The 18,367-nt window shown below is 38.5% G+C and overlaps 3 protein-coding genes across 5 annotated transcripts in view; 2 read left to right on the top strand and 1 right to left on the bottom strand.

Annotated features, from left to right (window-relative positions):
- Positions 1 to 1,582: 1,582 nt before the first annotated feature.
- LOC131937933 (large ribosomal subunit protein mL55) lies at positions 1,583 to 4,397 on the bottom strand. Of its 2 annotated transcripts, none has more exons than XM_059295713.1 (3): positions 4,276 to 4,397; positions 2,680 to 2,863; positions 1,583 to 1,791 (listed from the first exon to the last, which is right to left on the bottom strand). In XM_059295713.1, the coding sequence occupies exons 1-3, from the start codon at positions 4,302 to 4,304 to the stop codon at positions 1,648 to 1,650; spliced, it is 357 nt and encodes a 118-aa protein (XP_059151696.1). In that variant the 5' UTR covers positions 4,305 to 4,397; the 3' UTR covers positions 1,583 to 1,647. The 2 variants fall into 2 exon arrangements, with proteins under 2 accessions (XP_059151696.1, XP_059151695.1); XM_059295712.1 differs by having other exon boundaries at positions 2,680 to 2,884; positions 4,276 to 4,319.
- On the top strand, positions 4,347 to 12,244 carry LOC131937932 (cystinosin). 2 transcript variants are annotated; one of them, XM_059295710.1, is made up of 10 exons: positions 4,347 to 4,467; positions 6,015 to 6,160; positions 7,118 to 7,199; positions 7,307 to 7,501; positions 7,610 to 7,750; positions 8,244 to 8,343; positions 8,517 to 8,636; positions 8,845 to 9,015; positions 9,309 to 9,426; positions 10,009 to 12,244. In XM_059295710.1, the coding sequence occupies exons 2-10, from the start codon at positions 6,079 to 6,081 to the stop codon at positions 10,233 to 10,235; spliced, it is 1,236 nt and encodes a 411-aa protein (XP_059151693.1). In that variant the 5' UTR covers positions 4,347 to 4,467; positions 6,015 to 6,078; the 3' UTR covers positions 10,236 to 12,244. The 2 variants fall into 2 exon arrangements, with proteins under 2 accessions (XP_059151693.1, XP_059151694.1); XM_059295711.1 differs by lacking the exon at positions 10,009 to 12,244 and adding an exon at positions 9,687 to 10,002.
- Positions 12,245 to 14,534: 2,290 nt separating this feature from the next.
- LOC131937926 (cystinosin) overlaps positions 14,535 to 18,367 on the top strand; it is a 9,973-nt gene continuing 6,140 nt past the window's right edge. The window contains exons 1-3 of the mRNA XM_059295694.1: positions 14,535 to 14,601; positions 15,340 to 15,515; positions 17,491 to 17,590. Coding sequence (XP_059151677.1) covers positions 15,343 to 15,515; positions 17,491 to 17,590 — 273 coding nt within the window. The 5' untranslated portion in view covers positions 14,535 to 14,601; positions 15,340 to 15,342. The remainder of the gene's footprint in view (positions 14,602 to 15,339; positions 15,516 to 17,490; positions 17,591 to 18,367) is intronic.

The raw sequence follows: 18,367 nt of genomic DNA on the forward strand, positions 1-18,367 counted from the left end.
TGCAGGTGGGGCGTGTCCAGGTGTGTCATTACATTGTGACGACATGTCATTACATTGTGACTACATGTCATTACATTGTGACGACATGTCATTACATTGTGACGACATGTCATTACATTGTGACTACATGTCATTATGTTGTGACGACATGTCATTACGTTGTGACTACATGTCATTACATTGTGACTACATGTCATTACATTTTGACATGTCATTACATTGTGACTACATGTCATTATGTTGTGACGACACGTCATTACGTTGTGACTACAAGTCATTACATTGTGACTACATGTCATTACATTGTGACTACATGTCATTATGTTGTGACGACATGTCATTACATTGTGACGACATGTCATTACATTGTGACGACATGTCATTATGTTTTGACGACATGTCATTATGTTTTGACGACATGTCATTACACTGTGACTACATGTCATTACATTGTGACTACATGTCATTATGTTGTGAATTGTAATTACATTGGGACTACATGTCATTATATACTGTGATGACATGTCATTACATTGTGACTACATGTCATTACATGGTGTGTGGGCCTACTGAACATGTCATTACATGGTGTGTGGGCCTATATTGTTGTGACATGTCATTACATTGTGACATGTCATTACATTGTGACTACATGTCATTACATGCTGTGTGGCTTACTGAACATGTCATTACATGGTGTGTGGGCCTATATTGTAAAGTACCCTAAGGAACCACAAGTTACATGGTGCAGATGTATAAATAATAAAGTACGTTGTCTGACTGATATTTGTATGATGTGTCTTTGCTTGCTGGGTAAGCCTACAGTAATTTCTTACAATAAAATGTACTATTGTCACAAACATGAATGTGCAATGGTCGCAGAAATTATTCATTGATCAAAGTAAGATAATGGTTGTTACAAAAAAATCAATCAAAATATAATTGAAACCAAATTTCATTTTTTGAAATGTAATAACCAGAGCTCCTTTTTTTAAAATTTAAATCAGATTATAAATATTTTAAAAAAGATTTCTGTGGATTAGCGCTCATTTTTTAATTCAGTTCTGCTTCACAATTTGTCAAACTACTGGTTTTTTTCTACAACAGCTGGTGAAATATTTGAACGAAATAACATGTTTGATGATCAACCAGAACACGCAGAATAGCTCATGCAGTCGACACATTGGCATTTGGCCAAATGTCATGACATACCCCATGTCATCGACACACTGGCATTTGGCCAAATCTCATGACATACCCCATGTCGGCGTCACACTGGCATTTGGCCAAATGTCAGAAGACATAACAGACACATGCTGTAGAACCATACACTGTTATTAGGCCAAAACGCAGTGAAGCATTAAAACAATAATTGTTGAAACAGTATTTCAAATTTGTCTTGTTGATGGGGATCAACTCAACCATTAAAGGGTTAACTCATATTTTCTAGAGCTTCCATAAAGACAAATTTTAAATACTCCAAAGTTAACACTAACAAAGCTAACATTAACAAAGTTAACACCAACAAAGTTAACAGTAACATTAAGTTAACACCAAAAAAAGTTAACACTAACAAAGAAGCAATGATTGAATTAGTTTTTAAATATTTATTGTAAAAAATGTACACACTGCAACAGGAGACAGTAATCACTTCTTGAAAAATTTGCTATAGTCATCCACACTAAACGTTTCTTCAAAGTCCTCGAACACTTCCAGTTTTTGCTTGGGCTTCCTCCTGGCTAGAACAAGTTTTTTCTCAGTGTCAGAAAGTTTGGAGATATCCAGGGGGAGCTGAAAATTTGGACATTTTTGTTTCAAAGATTTACAACAAAACATCACCAACTTACAACCAACACAAAATGTTTTAACCAAACATCAACAACTTACAACCAACACAAAATATTTTAACCAAACATCATCAACTTACAACCGACACAGAATATTTTAACCAAACATCACCAACTTACAACCGACACAAAATATTTTAAACAAACATCACCAACTTACAACCAACACAAAATATTTTAACCAAACATCACCAACTTACAACCAACACAAAATATTTTAACCAAACATCACCTGCCCACAACCAACACAAAATATTTTTAAACGAAACATCACCAACTTACAACCAACACAAAATATTTTAACCAAACATCACCAACTTACAACCGACACAAAATATTTTAACCAAAGTTCACCAACTTACAACCGACACAAAATATTTTAACCAAACATCACCAACTTACAACCGACACAGAATATTTTAACCAAACATCACCAACTTACAACCGACACAAAATATTTTAACCAAACATCACCAACTTACAACCAACACAAAATATTTTGAAGCAAGTTTCACCAGCTGATACCAACACAAAATATTTTAATTACCCGCTACTGGTACATTGTGTTACCTAAACTTGATACACCTGCTCATTTATTAAACTATACTACAAACAATAGACTGCTAACTCAATGGTAATTTAAACTTATCTATAACTCTAATTTTAAACTTAATTAAAGCATTCTAAAATTAGCCTATCTCTAAACTGTCTGCCCTGTAAATGTGATAAAGGGAAGATTGAACAAGACCGAAGTGCAGGAGTAAACATGACCAAATAAATGTCGTATAAATAAATCAGTACAGTTTAGCCTGTATATTATGCTAATTCTTACCTTAATGATTCGTCGAGGTTCTTTGTATCTAATATTTATGGTGCTACCATCAGGAAATACAAGCAGTGTTGGGTATGTCCTTGGATAACATATTCTATGAGCACGTGTGATACAAGCAGCATTAGAACTATTCCTCACAAAGTTAGTTAGCACAGGTAAACAGTTCCGGCATGAAGTAAACACTCTGTGGGGAAGTAGGTTGGTACTTTTAAATGGGAGAAAAAAGATTTCGATTTTAAATATAATAGCAAACCTTTATTTTTCAAATTTCCATTAAAATTTAAAGTGAAGGAAGTTGAATTTTTTTTTTTTTTGTGGTTGCTGTTTGTTAAAATATTCTTGAGGTTCGCCTAAAAAATGGAATTTTGAAAAACATTTTACGAATAAGTTAAATGCAATAAAAGAATCCAGTACACTTTAGGGAGGATATCTACCCAGCTTTAATGATGCCTCGCTATGTTGATCACAACAGGTTTAAATGTTAATCTTGATAAAAAGTTAGGTTTCATAATCATTTTTTTAAATTTTTTTTTTTAAAGTTTCCTTTAAGACCTGGCTGATGAAGTAGAGTTCACCTGTTTCTGTGACATCAGCAAATTTAGGAATAGTGTGGTCAGTACTACACCCAGCTACCTGTACTTTCCCTTATGTGAGGCAGGTAAACGTTAGAGATGAGTGGACTCAGGGACATCATACAGACTCAAACCTAAGACATGAAATACACTTTCATGTTAAGTTTAACTGAGGCTTACTTTAAAATACTTTAAATTGATGTTTCTTTCTTCAAATTTCTGAAACTTCAAATATGTTTTATATAGTTAAAAATTATGTATGTTGATAAACATTTAGACATAAATGTTGTGACTAAAATTTTATCTCTTATTTCCTATTCCATTCATTTTCCCCACTTTCAATCACACATTAACACAGCATTTTTAGGCTGCATAAATTTAATAATAATTATTAGCCTATTTTACTATTTAAAATGAAAACCTATAATTCATGTGGTTTAGAACCACATGACAGCATAAGAGTGGACTGAATACATTTCAAGAAAAAAAAAAAAAAGAAAAGTTCAAACTTTCCATGAAGTACAATGGCATCCCCTTCTGTTTTTTAGTTATTAATTTGAGATCAACCCCCCCCCCCCCCCTGGAGAAAAATGTCTGAAAGAACGAAATGTCTATTCACAGTCGACTGTGAATAATAGCTGTAGTATTGGGGCTATTCACAGTCGGCTGGGAATAGCCTTGGCCCTGAAAGAAATATTGGGCGCATTTGTTGATCATACAGACTAGCTGGAGGTAGACCCCACACATCTATAATAATAATATAGACCCGTTTTCTTTATTTTAGGTCGTTAAACCTCAATGAGACTTATTTTGATATTTTGCTCGCTCGAGGGGGATTGGGGGGGGGGGGCATTTGAAGTTTTCTGGGGGGTTGATTAAACTCCTGGAGGGGGGGGGGGCTTTGACTTTTGAGAAAAGGACAAAACTATCCACCTTTCGCACGTTGTATTTTTCCCTCAACGGGCCATTTAATGCTATTAAAATCTTCCCATTAGGATTATATTCTTGGCATTTTAGTACTGACCTGTTCATATGTATCAAGGAGGACGCCATTTTTACACTAATATTTTGTAAGTGATTTCCCTTTGTGAAAGTCACATTACTAAGTTGTCATGTGACTAAAATTAAATTGGTCAATTTATAAACACAAGCCATGGTGAAACAAAGAACTACAGCTGCTACGACTCTTACAATTTGTTTATAAAGAATAATTAAAGTAAGGTATTTTTTTTTACTTAGGTCTACTTACGTAACTCATTATTTCTTTGACATATTTTATAGATCTAGCTAGCTTTGGTCGAATATACGTAACTAAAAGTACCAACACACTCACACTGGTACTACTAACTAAGTTATTACTTATTTATTACTAAGTTATTAGATTCTACTTAATACTTACTTAAGTTAATAAGTTTTACTTAACTAATAAAATAATAACTACTAAACTAGTATTAACTAATCAGGCGTAACTTCGAACTTCAAAGTTTACTTCTTACTAATACTAGATTCTAGATCTAGATTCTCTAGATCTTAGATCTAGGCCTAGGCCCTATATTAAATATTTTACTAACTTGAAGTGTAACTTTACACTTAACTTGACCGTGTCAGAGTTGGCGTAACCCTACACTACAGACTACAGATTAGTAATCATTTGACAAGTTAGTAGGCCTAATTATTATTAATTAAGTAATTAGTAAGTTTAGGCCTATTTTTTTATTACTTTCATATTAATTATTAGGCTACTATAGGCCCTATAGTAATTAATTAATAATTAGTAGGGCCTAGGCCTATTACTATTACTTATCTTATTTATCTAGTAACTAGGCCTACTTACTAAGAAGTCATCCATAAATTACGTCATGCTTTTTTTGACGATTTTTACCTCCCCCCTCCACTGTCACACGTCATTACAAAATCTTGTCTGAAATCTGTCAAAATAGAGTATTTTAATCAATTCCTATTATAATTTATTAAAACTGTTTTCTAAAACGCTAAATAATGTCCAAAATTCGTTTTCTAACATTTCTTATCTTTTAAGCAAAAGTGTGACATCAAACCGTCTGAACCCCCCCCCCCCCCCCCCCTCATCGCATAGTGTCACAAAATTACCGACCCCCCCCCTCCCCCCTACGAGTGTGACGTCATTTATGGACGACCCCTAACTTTCAATTATTAACTTACATCATGCCATCATGCATGACCATGGGTGTTGGGAAATTAATTATACTTAGGCCTAACTAGTAACTACGACAGACTACATAATTAATTACATATTATAGGGCCTAATGATTATTATACATCATCTAGTACTAGATCTAGTGAACATTTTTATAGATCTAGGCCTAATCATAAAGAAAAGATTGATTCTTTTTTAGTAGATATCTGTCTTTAGTTAAGTAAAAATATTATCTAACTAGGTGGAATCTTAGAATACTGAGCTTAAATTTGCGAAAGCAAGTCAAGCAACTAAGAATCTAATTTATAAAATAAATAAAGCCTAAGCCTTACTTAATTTTTTTTTATAAATAGGCTTAATACTATGTTACTAACAGTAACAAGTTATGGCTATGGTGCTTAACTGTAGTCTGAGGATGTATTGTTGTAATTCTTACTAATACTAATAATACTGTTATGATTACAGTAGTACTAGATCTATACTAAGACTAAGGTCTAACTAATTAGAGATTAAATTATATTTATTAATAGTAGGCACTATATTTAAATACTACTAAAATACTATTTCTAAACTTTCTGTTTAATCAGGTATTTTCAAAAACTGGTTTTCAAGTTCCTATCAGAAAAATAGTGCAGTAGAGCAAGGTTTAAAATGTTTGTACATCTTCATCAGAGCAAGTTAATGGTTACATCAGTGCTGCTGATTGGGATCACCCTTTTCCAAGTAACTGCTGGTAAAATGTTTGCAATTTCTCTTCTTGTGAATTATATTTTCTAATAGAATAAAAAGACAATCTTTCAAACAGCAGATCTGTCCAGCAGACTCTGAAAAACACAGAAGCCTTTTACATTCAATAGCTCAGAACAGCCCTTGAAAAGTTAAGCACTATTAGCAGCAAGCCACACCCAGATACAAGAAAATGAGATCACAGACCAGCTTGCTAAAATAGTTTTAATAAAACCCAGAAATTTCAATACATCCATAAGAAATATAAAGAATAATAAATAGGAAACAATTTCAATAAGAATACATAATACACATAATACAAATTAACATGTCAAAAACAAGTTGGTCCTAGCAAAACCTTCCTTAAGGAGTGGACCCAAAGAGCACAGAACACGTCCTACAGCATATAGGTACAAATGCTGTGTAGACTCTGGCCCTAATATGCCCCAAAAAATTGTATGGGGAGTCACAAATCTGGAGATGACCAAGCAGTTTGTCAACAAAGTTGGTCTTGTTGTTTGATTCTTCTAATAAATAAATAATGTTAAGAATGGCTGAGAAGAAGAAAAGAAGGAGCTGGGATGTGGAGGACAGGCTATGTAAAATTGTTCTTTATTTCTAAGAGCTGGAATGGGCTGACTCTCAATGGGCTTGTCATGCCTGGCAGAACTTGCCTGTTGTAAAGCAGAACTTCACACACTCTTAAGAGGCTCTGATTTTAAGAATTTTTTTGACGTGAGCTGCTGTCTCAGTTCTTTAGAAGTTTCTGAAGTGATGGTCTTGTCTATATCCATAATTTTGGTCATCTTCATTAACACCAAAAAGATTAACCCTTTACTGCCTTAACTCTGATTTTTTTTAAGCCAACCAACGGATGTAAAATTAAAATGATACAGATAATTGTGCATTACTTTTAATTAAAAATTTTAAATGAAAAGGCGTAAAGTAGTTTTTTTTATTGCAGGTAAAAATGTGACAGCCAGCTTCTCCACTGACAGTATTGATCTTGAAATAGGAGAAAAAACAGAAGTTAACCTTTCTTTGAGGTAATTTTTTCCCATGCCAACATGCACAAAATACAAAGTATATCTCATAATGAAAATCAATGTAATAAACATGAGAGCACTACTGATATTCTTTTTCTACTACACAGTGAACCACTGACTTCAAGTGCTGTCATTTATTTTACATTTGATGATGAAGTATCCAATGATGGCTATATAATATTAAGCTCAGACAACATCAGCGTTGAAGCTAACAACTCAATGTCCTGGACTCTCAACATTACAGGAAAAAGTGCTGGACATGTTATACTCGGCATCAATTCATCTACACCAGAAATACTGAAGCAAGTCTTAGTTTGATCTCAACATACCATATTTAATTATGCAATTCTTAAGAATAATTTTTATATTTATGTAGAAATGTACGTTCATATGGCCGTTGCATATTTCAGGATCCACCAAACGTTTGTTCGTATTGATGTGGTTCACAATTCCGTGCTGGTGATCATCAATGCTGTGATTGGTTGGATTTATTTTGTGGCGTGGTCCGTTTCTTTCTACCCTCAAGTCTACATTAACTGGAAGAGAAAAAGGTGCTCAATGTGTGAGACAGTCATGGCTAGATTCAATAGTTTTAGTTTTATGGGGGGAGGGAGGGCGGGGCAAATGAATAAAACTGGTTATTTGTGAAATATGGTTTTGGGGTTCCACCACGTAAAAATGGTAACTGGGAATCTGGGTGAGATGACCTTCAGAATACAAATACAATGGGCTGGAGTTTAGTCTCTAGTGCTGGTCTAGCCTTGAGGAATACATTGTTCTGCAATATTTCTTACTTCAGCCAAATACTTGGCAGTGATCAGTAGGGAAATTAAGTGAATTTGTTGGAATGATTTAATGAAGTTATTCAATATTCTTGTTTGTCGCAGTGTATGCGAATAGCTAACAGGAAGAATTATTTTATAATTGCTTCTGTTATTGCTTTAAGTCTACATGTAACACTAGTTTTTTAAAAACTTAACTATTATAACACTTCTGATAAGTGAATATTTAAAACAATTATCATTTTTTTGCTATGTTCCACAGTGTGATTGGCCTGAACTTTGATTTCCTGTGTTACAATATAACTGGCTTTCTTGCTTATGGTTTTTTTAATGTTGGCATGTTCTGGGTTCAAACTGTCAAGGTAAGGGAGACAAGTTATAGAAATATATTTAGTTTTGAAAGTTAAAAAAACAGAACTTTAATAATTAAAAGCTGTTTTTTTAAATGACAAACATAACACAATTCTAGATTAATTCTCTACTTAAATTAAACTGTTCCAATTCATCCTGGCATGTCCCCTTTTTCTTCATACAGGACCAGTACTTTGATCTTCATCCCAGGGGCATTAACCCTGTACAATTGAATGATGTCATCTTCACTTTACATGCAATTTTTGTTACTATTCTCACCATACTACAGTGTATGCTTTATGATGTAAGTTGTATGATACAATATTTTCAAACATGTTCAGTTAAATTAATTTTGATCTCATTTAATGTAATCTTCTGTATACTGATGATTCTCACTTGTTTTTTTAAGAGGTATATCAATGTGGATTGGGGGTGGGGGGGGGGGGGGGTGAGGTGTCACAGAAGGGCAATGAACTGCTGTCATCAAATATTTGTTTACTTCTGTTTCCTAGAGGGGCAGTCAACGCGTGTCAAAGATTTGTATCATTTTGGTCGTGGGGGCGTGGCTGTTTGCTGGCTCAGCCCTTGTTGTGACCCTGACCCACAAAATCACCTGGCTCACCTACCTGTACTACTTCTCCTACATCAAGCTGGGCGTCACCTTGATCAAATATATTCCACAGGTAAGTCTTTTTTTTACCTTCATTGATTTTGCATTAGCTCTAAATGTATGATCACATTCAGACATTATAAAGCGATGAAAAATTTTAAAACTTATGAAGAGGGCTGTACTGAATGATCAAGCTACTTTATTCAGCTTGCATCATTTTCTAGCATGACGTAACATTTTCCCCAAGCGTACATGAATATCTAGCATGACGTTACATTTTCCTCAGGCATACATGATTTTCTAACATGACGTAACATTTTCCTCAAGCGTACATGAATTTTTAGCATGACGTAACATTTTCCTCAGGCGTACATGAATTTCCGCCGTAAGAGCACAGATGGCTGGAGCATTGGAAATGTTTTGCTAGATTTCACTGGCGGCTCCCTCAGCTTGCTGCAGATGTTCCTGCTCTCCTATAACAGCGGTAAATATCTACCATGTGCCGTCTGCATGCTTCACTAACATCTTTTGGCGGGATTGGTTTTTTCTTACTAATCAGATTTCAGTTTTTGGTTTAAATTTTTTATTATAAGAAATTGTTTTTTCTTACTAACCAGATTTAATTATTTTAAGGGGATTGATTTTTTTTTACTCACAATTTTTACTAACCATCTTAATGTAATGTTTATTTTTTAATTTTTTAACGCATGCTATTGTTTTGTTTTTGTTTCCTCTATTTGCTAGATGATTGGGGCTCAATTTTTGGCGACCCAACAAAATTTGGCCTTGGAGTTTTCTCCATCCTCTTTGACATAGTGTTTATAGTTCAGCATTATTGCTTATACAGAGGAAAAGATTCTTATGAGGAAATCGGAGAATACGATTATCGTGTGAACTTCAGTGAACTTGGCAGTCCCCGCTTTTAGATTAGTCAGCTGAATTGTTCACCCTTCTTTTCCCACTGACATTTCCCATCCCCCTACACCTTCCCCCTTTTCCTAATTACACATGATATTTATTTTATTCAATTCACTTTAATGTGCGACTGTTTTTTTCTCTCCTCCAGATGACTGGGGCTCAATATTTGGAGACCCAACCAAATTTGGTCTCGGAGTGTTCTCTATCCTGTTTGATATTCTGTTTATTGTGCAGCATTACTGCTTGTATGGAAACAAAAACCCATATGAGCCAATGGCAAGTGAAATTATTGTTAGCAAGGATGGCGCCCAGTATCAAAATTATGGCTCCAGCCTCAACAGTGAAGATGATAACTCACAGCCATATATTTACTGAGTTGCTGTTTTGTGTGGGCTGCATGTGTGGTGTAGTGTAAAAGCTGATCTATCTTAAGAACGTGTTGAGTATGTTTATCAAAGTAGTAATTATCTCCTTCTAAACAATGTTTCTAAAGGTTCTCAGAAAAATTTGCATCAGAAAACTGTGTAAAATAAAACTGTGCTAATCCAAACAAACTATATTAATACACTTCAATTTTGTCATATTTCGTGGAGAAATGTTTTATTATGCAATAATGTACATGCATTAATTATTTGCTAAAGTCTATAAATGATAGATTTAAACAAAATGAATTCCTTTGCACACATTTGTGTACACAGTTTTCAGTTGCTTATTTTTCTGTTTACACATCTTTCTGGTCACCAAGGGTCAGTTTGTTGTTAGGAGATGTTAGAGTGACCAACATTCACTGATTATTTATTAGGACTCACCTGACTGGTGGCTAGGCCTCACCTGACTAGTGGCTAGGCCTCACCTGACTGGTGGCTAGGCCTCACCTGACTGGTGGCCTCACTTGACTGGTGGCTAGGCCTCACCTGACTGGTGGCTAGGCCTCACCTGACTGGTGGCCAGGCCTCACCTGACTGGTGGCTAGGCCTCACCTGACTGGTGGCCTCACCTGACTGGTGGCCTCACCTGACTGGTGGCCTCACCTGACTGGTGGCTAGGCCTCACCTGACTGGTGGCTAGGCCTCACCTGACTGGTGGCCTCACTTGACTGGTGGCTAGGCCTCACCTGACTGGTGGCTAGGCCTCACCTGACTGGTGGCCAGGCCGCACCTGACTGGTGGCTAGGCCGCACCTGACTGGTGGCCAGGCCTCACCTGACTGGTGGCCAGGCCTCATCTGACTGGTGGCTAGGCCTCACTAGGCCTCACCTGACTGGTAGCTAGGCCTCACCTGATGCATGGGTGTCAAATATTGAATGAGCTGACATGTTGGTGACATCTGTACTGAACTAAATGAAAGAATGATAAAAGTTTGGATATTTTGTTTGGTGTATCAGTTGTACTTTATTTTGTATGGCAGAATCATTTTTTTAAATGTGTGTTCTCTTGAGTTGGAGCCATTGGTTGGCTGATAAGTAAACTTGGATTAGAAAGCTGTACTAACAAAAACAAACTTAATGTTTAGTTGTTAAATTTGTAACATGTATATTTGTTGTTCTTTTGTAACTGTTCTGCAATGTTAAGCTAACTCTGTTTTAGATAAACAAAATATTCTGTGTAGATGATAAAACTGAATATTCTGTATACATGATAAAAATAAACCTGAATGTGATGGGCTTTCAATCAACATACGCAAATGGCTCCTGTTTACGAGGAATCTTGTTTGTATATATGAATATGTTTTTTGCCGGTTTTATATGTATCCATTTTTTTCTGAAACGTTATGTAAATATAAGATGTAGATATGCAGCAGTAGAGATTATTTACAAACATCTTGTCCAGTAGAGATGGTTTACAAACATCTCTTTCCTGTTATATTGGTTGGCAGTTGAGTTAAAAGCACAATTTTAAAATGTTGAATATTCTGTGTTAACTGAAGCACAAACTTAAGTTTTTAAGCACCGGTTTGTACGTGCAAACAATATGTGATTATAATGTGCAATATGATGGAACATATTGTTTTATTTTCATTGAACAAACCTGTTACTCAATGTTTGAACAAATGGTGATGTATATATATAAACTGTCTAGATAGCTAGTTGAACAAATGATATAGGGCCCTCTGTTGTATGAAGAAGGAATAGTTGCACGAATGATTTCAATAGCAGGCTTAGTTGAGCAAGGTAGGATATTCAAAAGTCTTGTGTAAATATCTTAATTGTTTTGTTTTTACAGAGAGAAATTTAAATAAATGTTGGCATTTAATATTTTTTGCTTTTTTTTATTTTATTTTGGTCAGATAGTTTTGACAAGAGTTCTACCTGTATATATAGCTGCTACAGTAATATAGCTGCTACTAAGTGGCTTAATGTAAATAATAAATGTTTGAATGCACCACACCTGTGTTTTATCCTTCTTCATGTTGGTAGAAATGTGACGTTTTTATTTTGTGATTGCTTTGTATTAACTAACTAGCAACAAACAACCCAAAGATAGAAATTGACCCATAAAATAAATCCAGGGTTGTTTTTTTTAAACAACTAGTAGTGTAGCCTGCATCTATAATTTTTTTTAGCGCAATTTCCATTCTGGAGAATTGCGTTTATTAACTCGTCTTTTCTGGGAATGGATGGATGTGTGTCCGCAGCTTTAAGTCGTATCTCCTCCTCAACGAAGCAATATCGATGAATAGTTCCAAAAGCAATTATGTTAAGCAAGTTACGAGGATGAACATAGGCCATAAAAATTCCGGGTTTCTTTCATGGATTTCCCGGAAAAGCCAAAAAAACTCGAAAAAATGCAGTTGTTGGCCCATATCTCGGCAACCAGACCACTTAGCGACTTGAAACATGTACCAATCGATTCCTGCCATAATTTAGAACAATATTGCCGAAGAAAGTTTTCAAAAATATCCTTTCGTTTGGTCACAATTTTTTTTTTTTAATTAATTAAAATTTGGACCGAATTAGTAGGCATTTTATGCAACCACACCACACGCGTCATCACGTTCAATAGCTGCGCCATCACGTTCAATGGCTGCGACGTCACGTTCGGTAGCTGGGCGCGCAATGGTTTTTAGTCATGTTACTCTATTGTAAATAAAACATGTAAAATACTGAAATTTTTAGCGCAATTTCCATTCTGGAGAATTGCGTTTATTAACTCGTCATTTCTGGGAATGGATGGATGGATGGATGAATGTGTGTCCGGGCTTTAAGTCGTATCTCCTCCTCAACGAAGCAATATCGATGAATAGTTCCAAAAGCAATTATGTTAAGCAAGTTACGAGAATGAGCATAGGCCATAAAAATTCCGGGTTTCTTTCATGTATTTCCCGGAAAAGCCAAAAAACCTCGAAAAAAATCAGTTTTTGGCCCATATCTCGGCAACCAGACCACTTAGCGACTTGAAACATGTACCAATCGATTCCTGTCATAATTTAGAACAATATTGCCGAAGAAAGTTTTCAAAAATATTCTCTCGTTCGGTCACAAATTTTAAAATTACATAAACACCTACAAACCGATTGTTCTTCTAGCTTGAACGCACCCCAACATTATACGTCAGAGCTATTTTTAGATAACATAAGGAAATTGCGCACAAATGTCACTAGACTTTTTTAATTAACTTGTTTTTAATAAAAGACGTTTTAATAACTAACCAATGGTTTTACTAACCCTGCTCTTGATTTACGCTACGACAGAGCTATTTTTAGATAACACAAGGAAATTGCGCTAAAATTGTCACTAGACTTTTTTTAATTACTTGTTTAAATAATATGATAAACCTTTATAATAATCTTCTTTTAAATGCACTAAAAAAAATTAAACTAATTTGCTTTTTTTGCTAAAAGCATTAACCAAATAAAGCTAAGTTTTATTTTCAGTGTATATAAAGTTTTTATTTTTTATTTTTGCTTAATTTTCCACTTTTTAGAAATCAATTCTAAATGAAGGTGACACCTCCTACGGCAAAAAAATATTTACCTAAAAACCCATAAGTAGTCTGTAAATCTGTAATCTCTAAAAGACAACTTATCCGCCCCTTCCTTAGTCCACGGTCGACCAAGGCAAATAACCCACTTGTCGGCGATTAAGTTCACCGTCGTAGGATAGCTGATCTAACAACCGCTAGGATTTAATCAATTTACCTCCCCTTTTAGTGTTGAATTGTTACCTTTTCATTAAAACTAACAAAAGTAATCGAAAGTCTATTTTAAAATATATAGGACTATTCTTGCATTGTCATCGAAGACATATGTATCTGGAAAGTTAGAACGAAATCGACGAAGTGGGTAATAATTGAGATACAAGATTAGTCTCAAACCGTCGTTGTGCAGTGAATAAAAGCTTATAAAAGTGTTAGCGTTTTTCTTTTTTAAATTGCTATGCTTTTTAATCTAATGATTAGGCATTTAAATATAAGATCTATTTTCATCCATTTTTATCCATTAAACATTGAAAGTGAAAAGAAAGGACTAAAAATTTAGGTATAATTTTCAAACGAATGTATATCTAATTGTATAATTCGATACTCTACCCAAAGCTAGAAAATCGACTTTAGTACTTGTGAATAGGAACTAGATCTAGTTTTTTTTTCTTTTTATTTATTGACTAGAACACGAAACAGCACCATTGTTGAAAGGCGTCATCCGTTTTGTTTTTAACAAAAAATACAGAGGGTAAAATCACCACAGTCATCTCATCTGATGTGTTTTATTTTATAGGGACCACGTGGCCAAGCAGAAATGATGCGTAAGTCAAGAAATGTGTGAAATTGTTTAAATAAGTGGTTCGTTTGTACGTTCTAATGTTACAGAATGTAGGCCAATCCGTCAAGAAAGTAGGCCTACAGACCTGGGCGGCGACCTTTTAATTTTAACGCCCCACACAAAGCGCGGGAGTAGACTTAAAAAATTAAACCATTCCAGAATACACCGACAGTGACATTCACGTAACTGTACAGCTGAAGTCACGTGACGCGACAGTAATGAACCATGACACAATCTGACCTGTTTTAAAATGTGTAGTCACGTGACGACGATAATGACACTATCAAACCTGTTTCGAAATGATCTCAACACATTCCTACGTGTTCACACAACCATTGTTTGCAAACATTAGCCACCGGTCCACAATGCAATGCTCAGTCGACACACGATCAAGTAACTAAAACCTATAATTACTTATTCTATTGTCTTCAAACCAAGCGTGCTGTGATGTTTTGTTCTACTTTTTTTCTACACTGAACTAGACTACTTTAATTATAGATTTTCAACCCACATAGATTGTATATAATACACACAAACGTTGTCTTCAGCTAGCTGTCAGGTTTATTAAAATATTGGATCAGATTTTCTGGATAAAACTTCGGGTAGACTAGAACCGTCTGTGTTGTGAAACTGTAGAATCGTGTGTTGACGTGTTTGGTTAGGATTGGACTAGACAGTTGTGTTCTCAATGTTTGGGTTGTGATTTTGTATCGTGTACTAGGCCATGGCTACGGGCGGGGCGCTGGCCCCCGAGGTGAGTAGTGTGTACCGCTCCAATCACACAGTCATGCACAGCCTCGCTATAGACTACACGGCTTCTGTCATTGGCTGGATTTATTTCGCCGCCTGGACGTTGTCGTTTTACCCACAAGTCATCATCAACTGGCGCCGGAAAAGGTAAGTTCTCAAGGTAAAGTGTCCGACTTTAGTTGGCTCAGGCGTCACTGGGCAGGGTGGTAGCTAGGGCGTCACTGGGCAGGGTGGTGGCTAGGGCGTCACTGGGCAGGGTGGTGGCTTAGGGCGTCACTGGGCAGGGTGGTGGCTTAGGGCGTCACTGGGCAGGGTGGTGGTTTAGGGCGTCACTGGGCAGGGTGGTGGCTTAGGGCGTCACTGGGCAGGGTGGTGGCTTAGGGCGTCACTGGGCAGGGTGGTGGCTTAGGGCGTCACTGGGTAGGGTGGTGGCTTAGGGCGTCACTGGGCAGGGTGGTGGCTTAGGGCGTCACTGGGCAGGGTGGTGGCTTAGGGCGTCACTGGGCAGGGTGGTGGCTTAGGGCGTCACTGGGTAGGGTGGTGGCTTAGGGCGTTACTGGGTAGGGTGGTGGCTTAGGGCGTCACCGGGTACGGTCGTGGTTTAGAGCGTCACTAGGCTAGGTGGTGGCTCATGCCGTTACTGGGCAGGGTGGTGGCTCATGCCGTTACTGGGCAGGGTGGTGGCTCATGGCGTCACTATCAGTGTTTCTTCCAGACTTTTTTCTCCGGGGGGAGGGCACTTGAACTTTTCGGGAGGGGCGCTAGAATTTCTTCGGGGTTTGGCCCCCCCCCCCCCGAAGAGATACCTGGAAAAAACTCTGGTCACTATGTAGGGTGGTGGCTCAGGGCGTCACTAGGCAAGGTTGTGGCTCAGGGCGTCACAGGGTAGGATGGTGACTCTTGGCGTCAATGTGAAGGGTGACGCGTAAAATAAAAAAGCTGTATACACACTGCCTTCGAATCGGGACTAGGGCAACATATCTAGTCACGTCTGCAACGAAAATGTCACCAAGTTTCTTCCAGACACATTTCTCTGGGGGTCGAAGGTATACCATATTTTTATATCAATTACGACAATACATTTTTTTTTCTATTTCATCCGGTGGGGGGGGGGGGGGGGGGACGACGCGCGCGCTCTGAAAGAAACTCTATGCTGCATGACACCAAAAAATAAGTCTTTTCACCAAGAAAATGTTAACTCATGTCACCAACAGAATGTTAAGTCATGTCACCAACAGAATGTTAAGTCGTGTCACCAACAGAATGTTAAGTCGTGTCACCAACAGAATGTTAAGTCGTGTCACCAACAGAATGTTAAGTCGTGTCACCAACAGAATGTTAAGTCGTGTCACCAACAGAATGTTAAGTCGTGTCACCAACAGAATGTTAAGTCGTGTCACCAACAGAATGTTAAGTCGTGTCACCAACAGAATGTTAAGTCGTGTCACCAACAGAATGTTAAGTCGTGTCACCAACAGAATGTTAAGTCGTGTCACCAACAGAATGTTAAGTCGTGTCACCAACAGAATGTTAAGTCGTGTCACCAACAGAATGTTAAGTCGTGTCACCAACAGAATGTTCAGTCGTGTCACCAACAGAATGTTAAGTCGTGTCACCAACAGAATGTTAAGTCGTGTCACCAACAGAATGTTAAGTCGTGTCACCAACAGAATGTTAAATCGTGTCACCAACAGAATGTTAAATCGTGTACTCCATAAAAAGGCTGCGGTGAAGTGACTTCATCACACAGTATATCATCTGTTTCAATCTCGCTGACGTCATACTGAAAAAACTTGACTAGATTAACCATTAAGACTGTTGTCACCCATACTTGTAGAGTAGCCTATTATTAGATTAGCTGATAGATTAGCCTTTAAAGACAGTGGGGGAGGTGTGAGGGGGTAGGGTCACACATAAAAGTGTTTAGAATAGCCAAATTTTAAATTATAAACCATAGTTTTTTTATTGTCTTTGTTGTATATAGTACAGGCCTCAGAGTTTCTTTCAGGCCTTTCTTCGTGTCCCCCACCCCCAACCGTGTCACCGTGCCAGGTGTCACTGAATGATGTCACCGTGCCAAGTGCCACTCGTTAACATATTTGTGCCACCGACTTTATTTCAGCGTGGTGGGTCTGAGTTTTGACTTTGTTCTCTTTAACGTCACCGGGTTCATCGCCTATTCTTGTTTCAACGTGGGCCTCTACTGGATACCCTCCATCAAGGTTGGTGCCTGTCTGATATAGTGGTGCCTCGGTCAGTAGCTCCCTAGGCGGGGCGGAGGTCAGTAGCTCCCTGGGCGGGGCGGGGGTCAGTAGCTCCCTGGGCGGGGGTCAGTAGCTCCCTGGGCGGGGCGGGGGTCAGTAGCTCCCTGGGCGGGGGTCAGTAGCTCCCTGGGCGGGGCGGGGGTCAGTAGCTCCCTGGGCGGGGTGGGGGTCAGTAGCTCCCTGGGCGGGGTGGGGGTCAGTAGCTCCCTGGGCGGGGTCAGTAGCCCCCTGGGCGGGGTGGGGGTCAGTAGCTCCCTGGGCGGGGGTCAGTAGCTCCATGGGCGGGGCGGGGGTCAGTAGCCCCCTGGGCAGGGTGGGGGTCAGTAGCTCCCTGGGCGGGGTGGGGGTCAGTAGCTCCCTGGGCGGGGTGGGGGTCAGTAGCTCCCTGGGCGGGGTCAGTAGCCCCCTGGGCGGGGTGGGGGTCAGTAGCTCCCTGGGTGGGGTGGGGGTCAGTAGCTCCCTGGGCGGGGTCAGTAGCTCCCTGGGCGGGGGTCAGTAGCTCCATGGGCGGGGCGGGGGTCAGTAGCTCCCTGGGCGGGGGTCAGTAGCTCCCTGGGCGGGGGTCAGTAGCTCCATGGGCGGGGCGGGGGTCAGTAGCCCCCTGGGCAGGGTGGGGGTCAGTAGCTCCCTGGGCGGGGTGGGGGTCAGTAGCTCCCTGGGCGGGGCGGGGGTCAGTAGCTCCCTGGGTGGGGGTCAGTAGCTCCCTGGGTGGGGGTCAGTAGCTCCCTGGGCGGG

The sequence above is a fragment of the Physella acuta genome, unplaced genomic scaffold (assembly GCF_028476545.2).
Source record: "Physella acuta isolate Inbredline_101_S28 unplaced genomic scaffold, ASM2847654v3 ptg000225l, whole genome shotgun sequence".
NCBI lineage: Eukaryota > Metazoa > Mollusca > Gastropoda > Physidae > Physella > Physella acuta.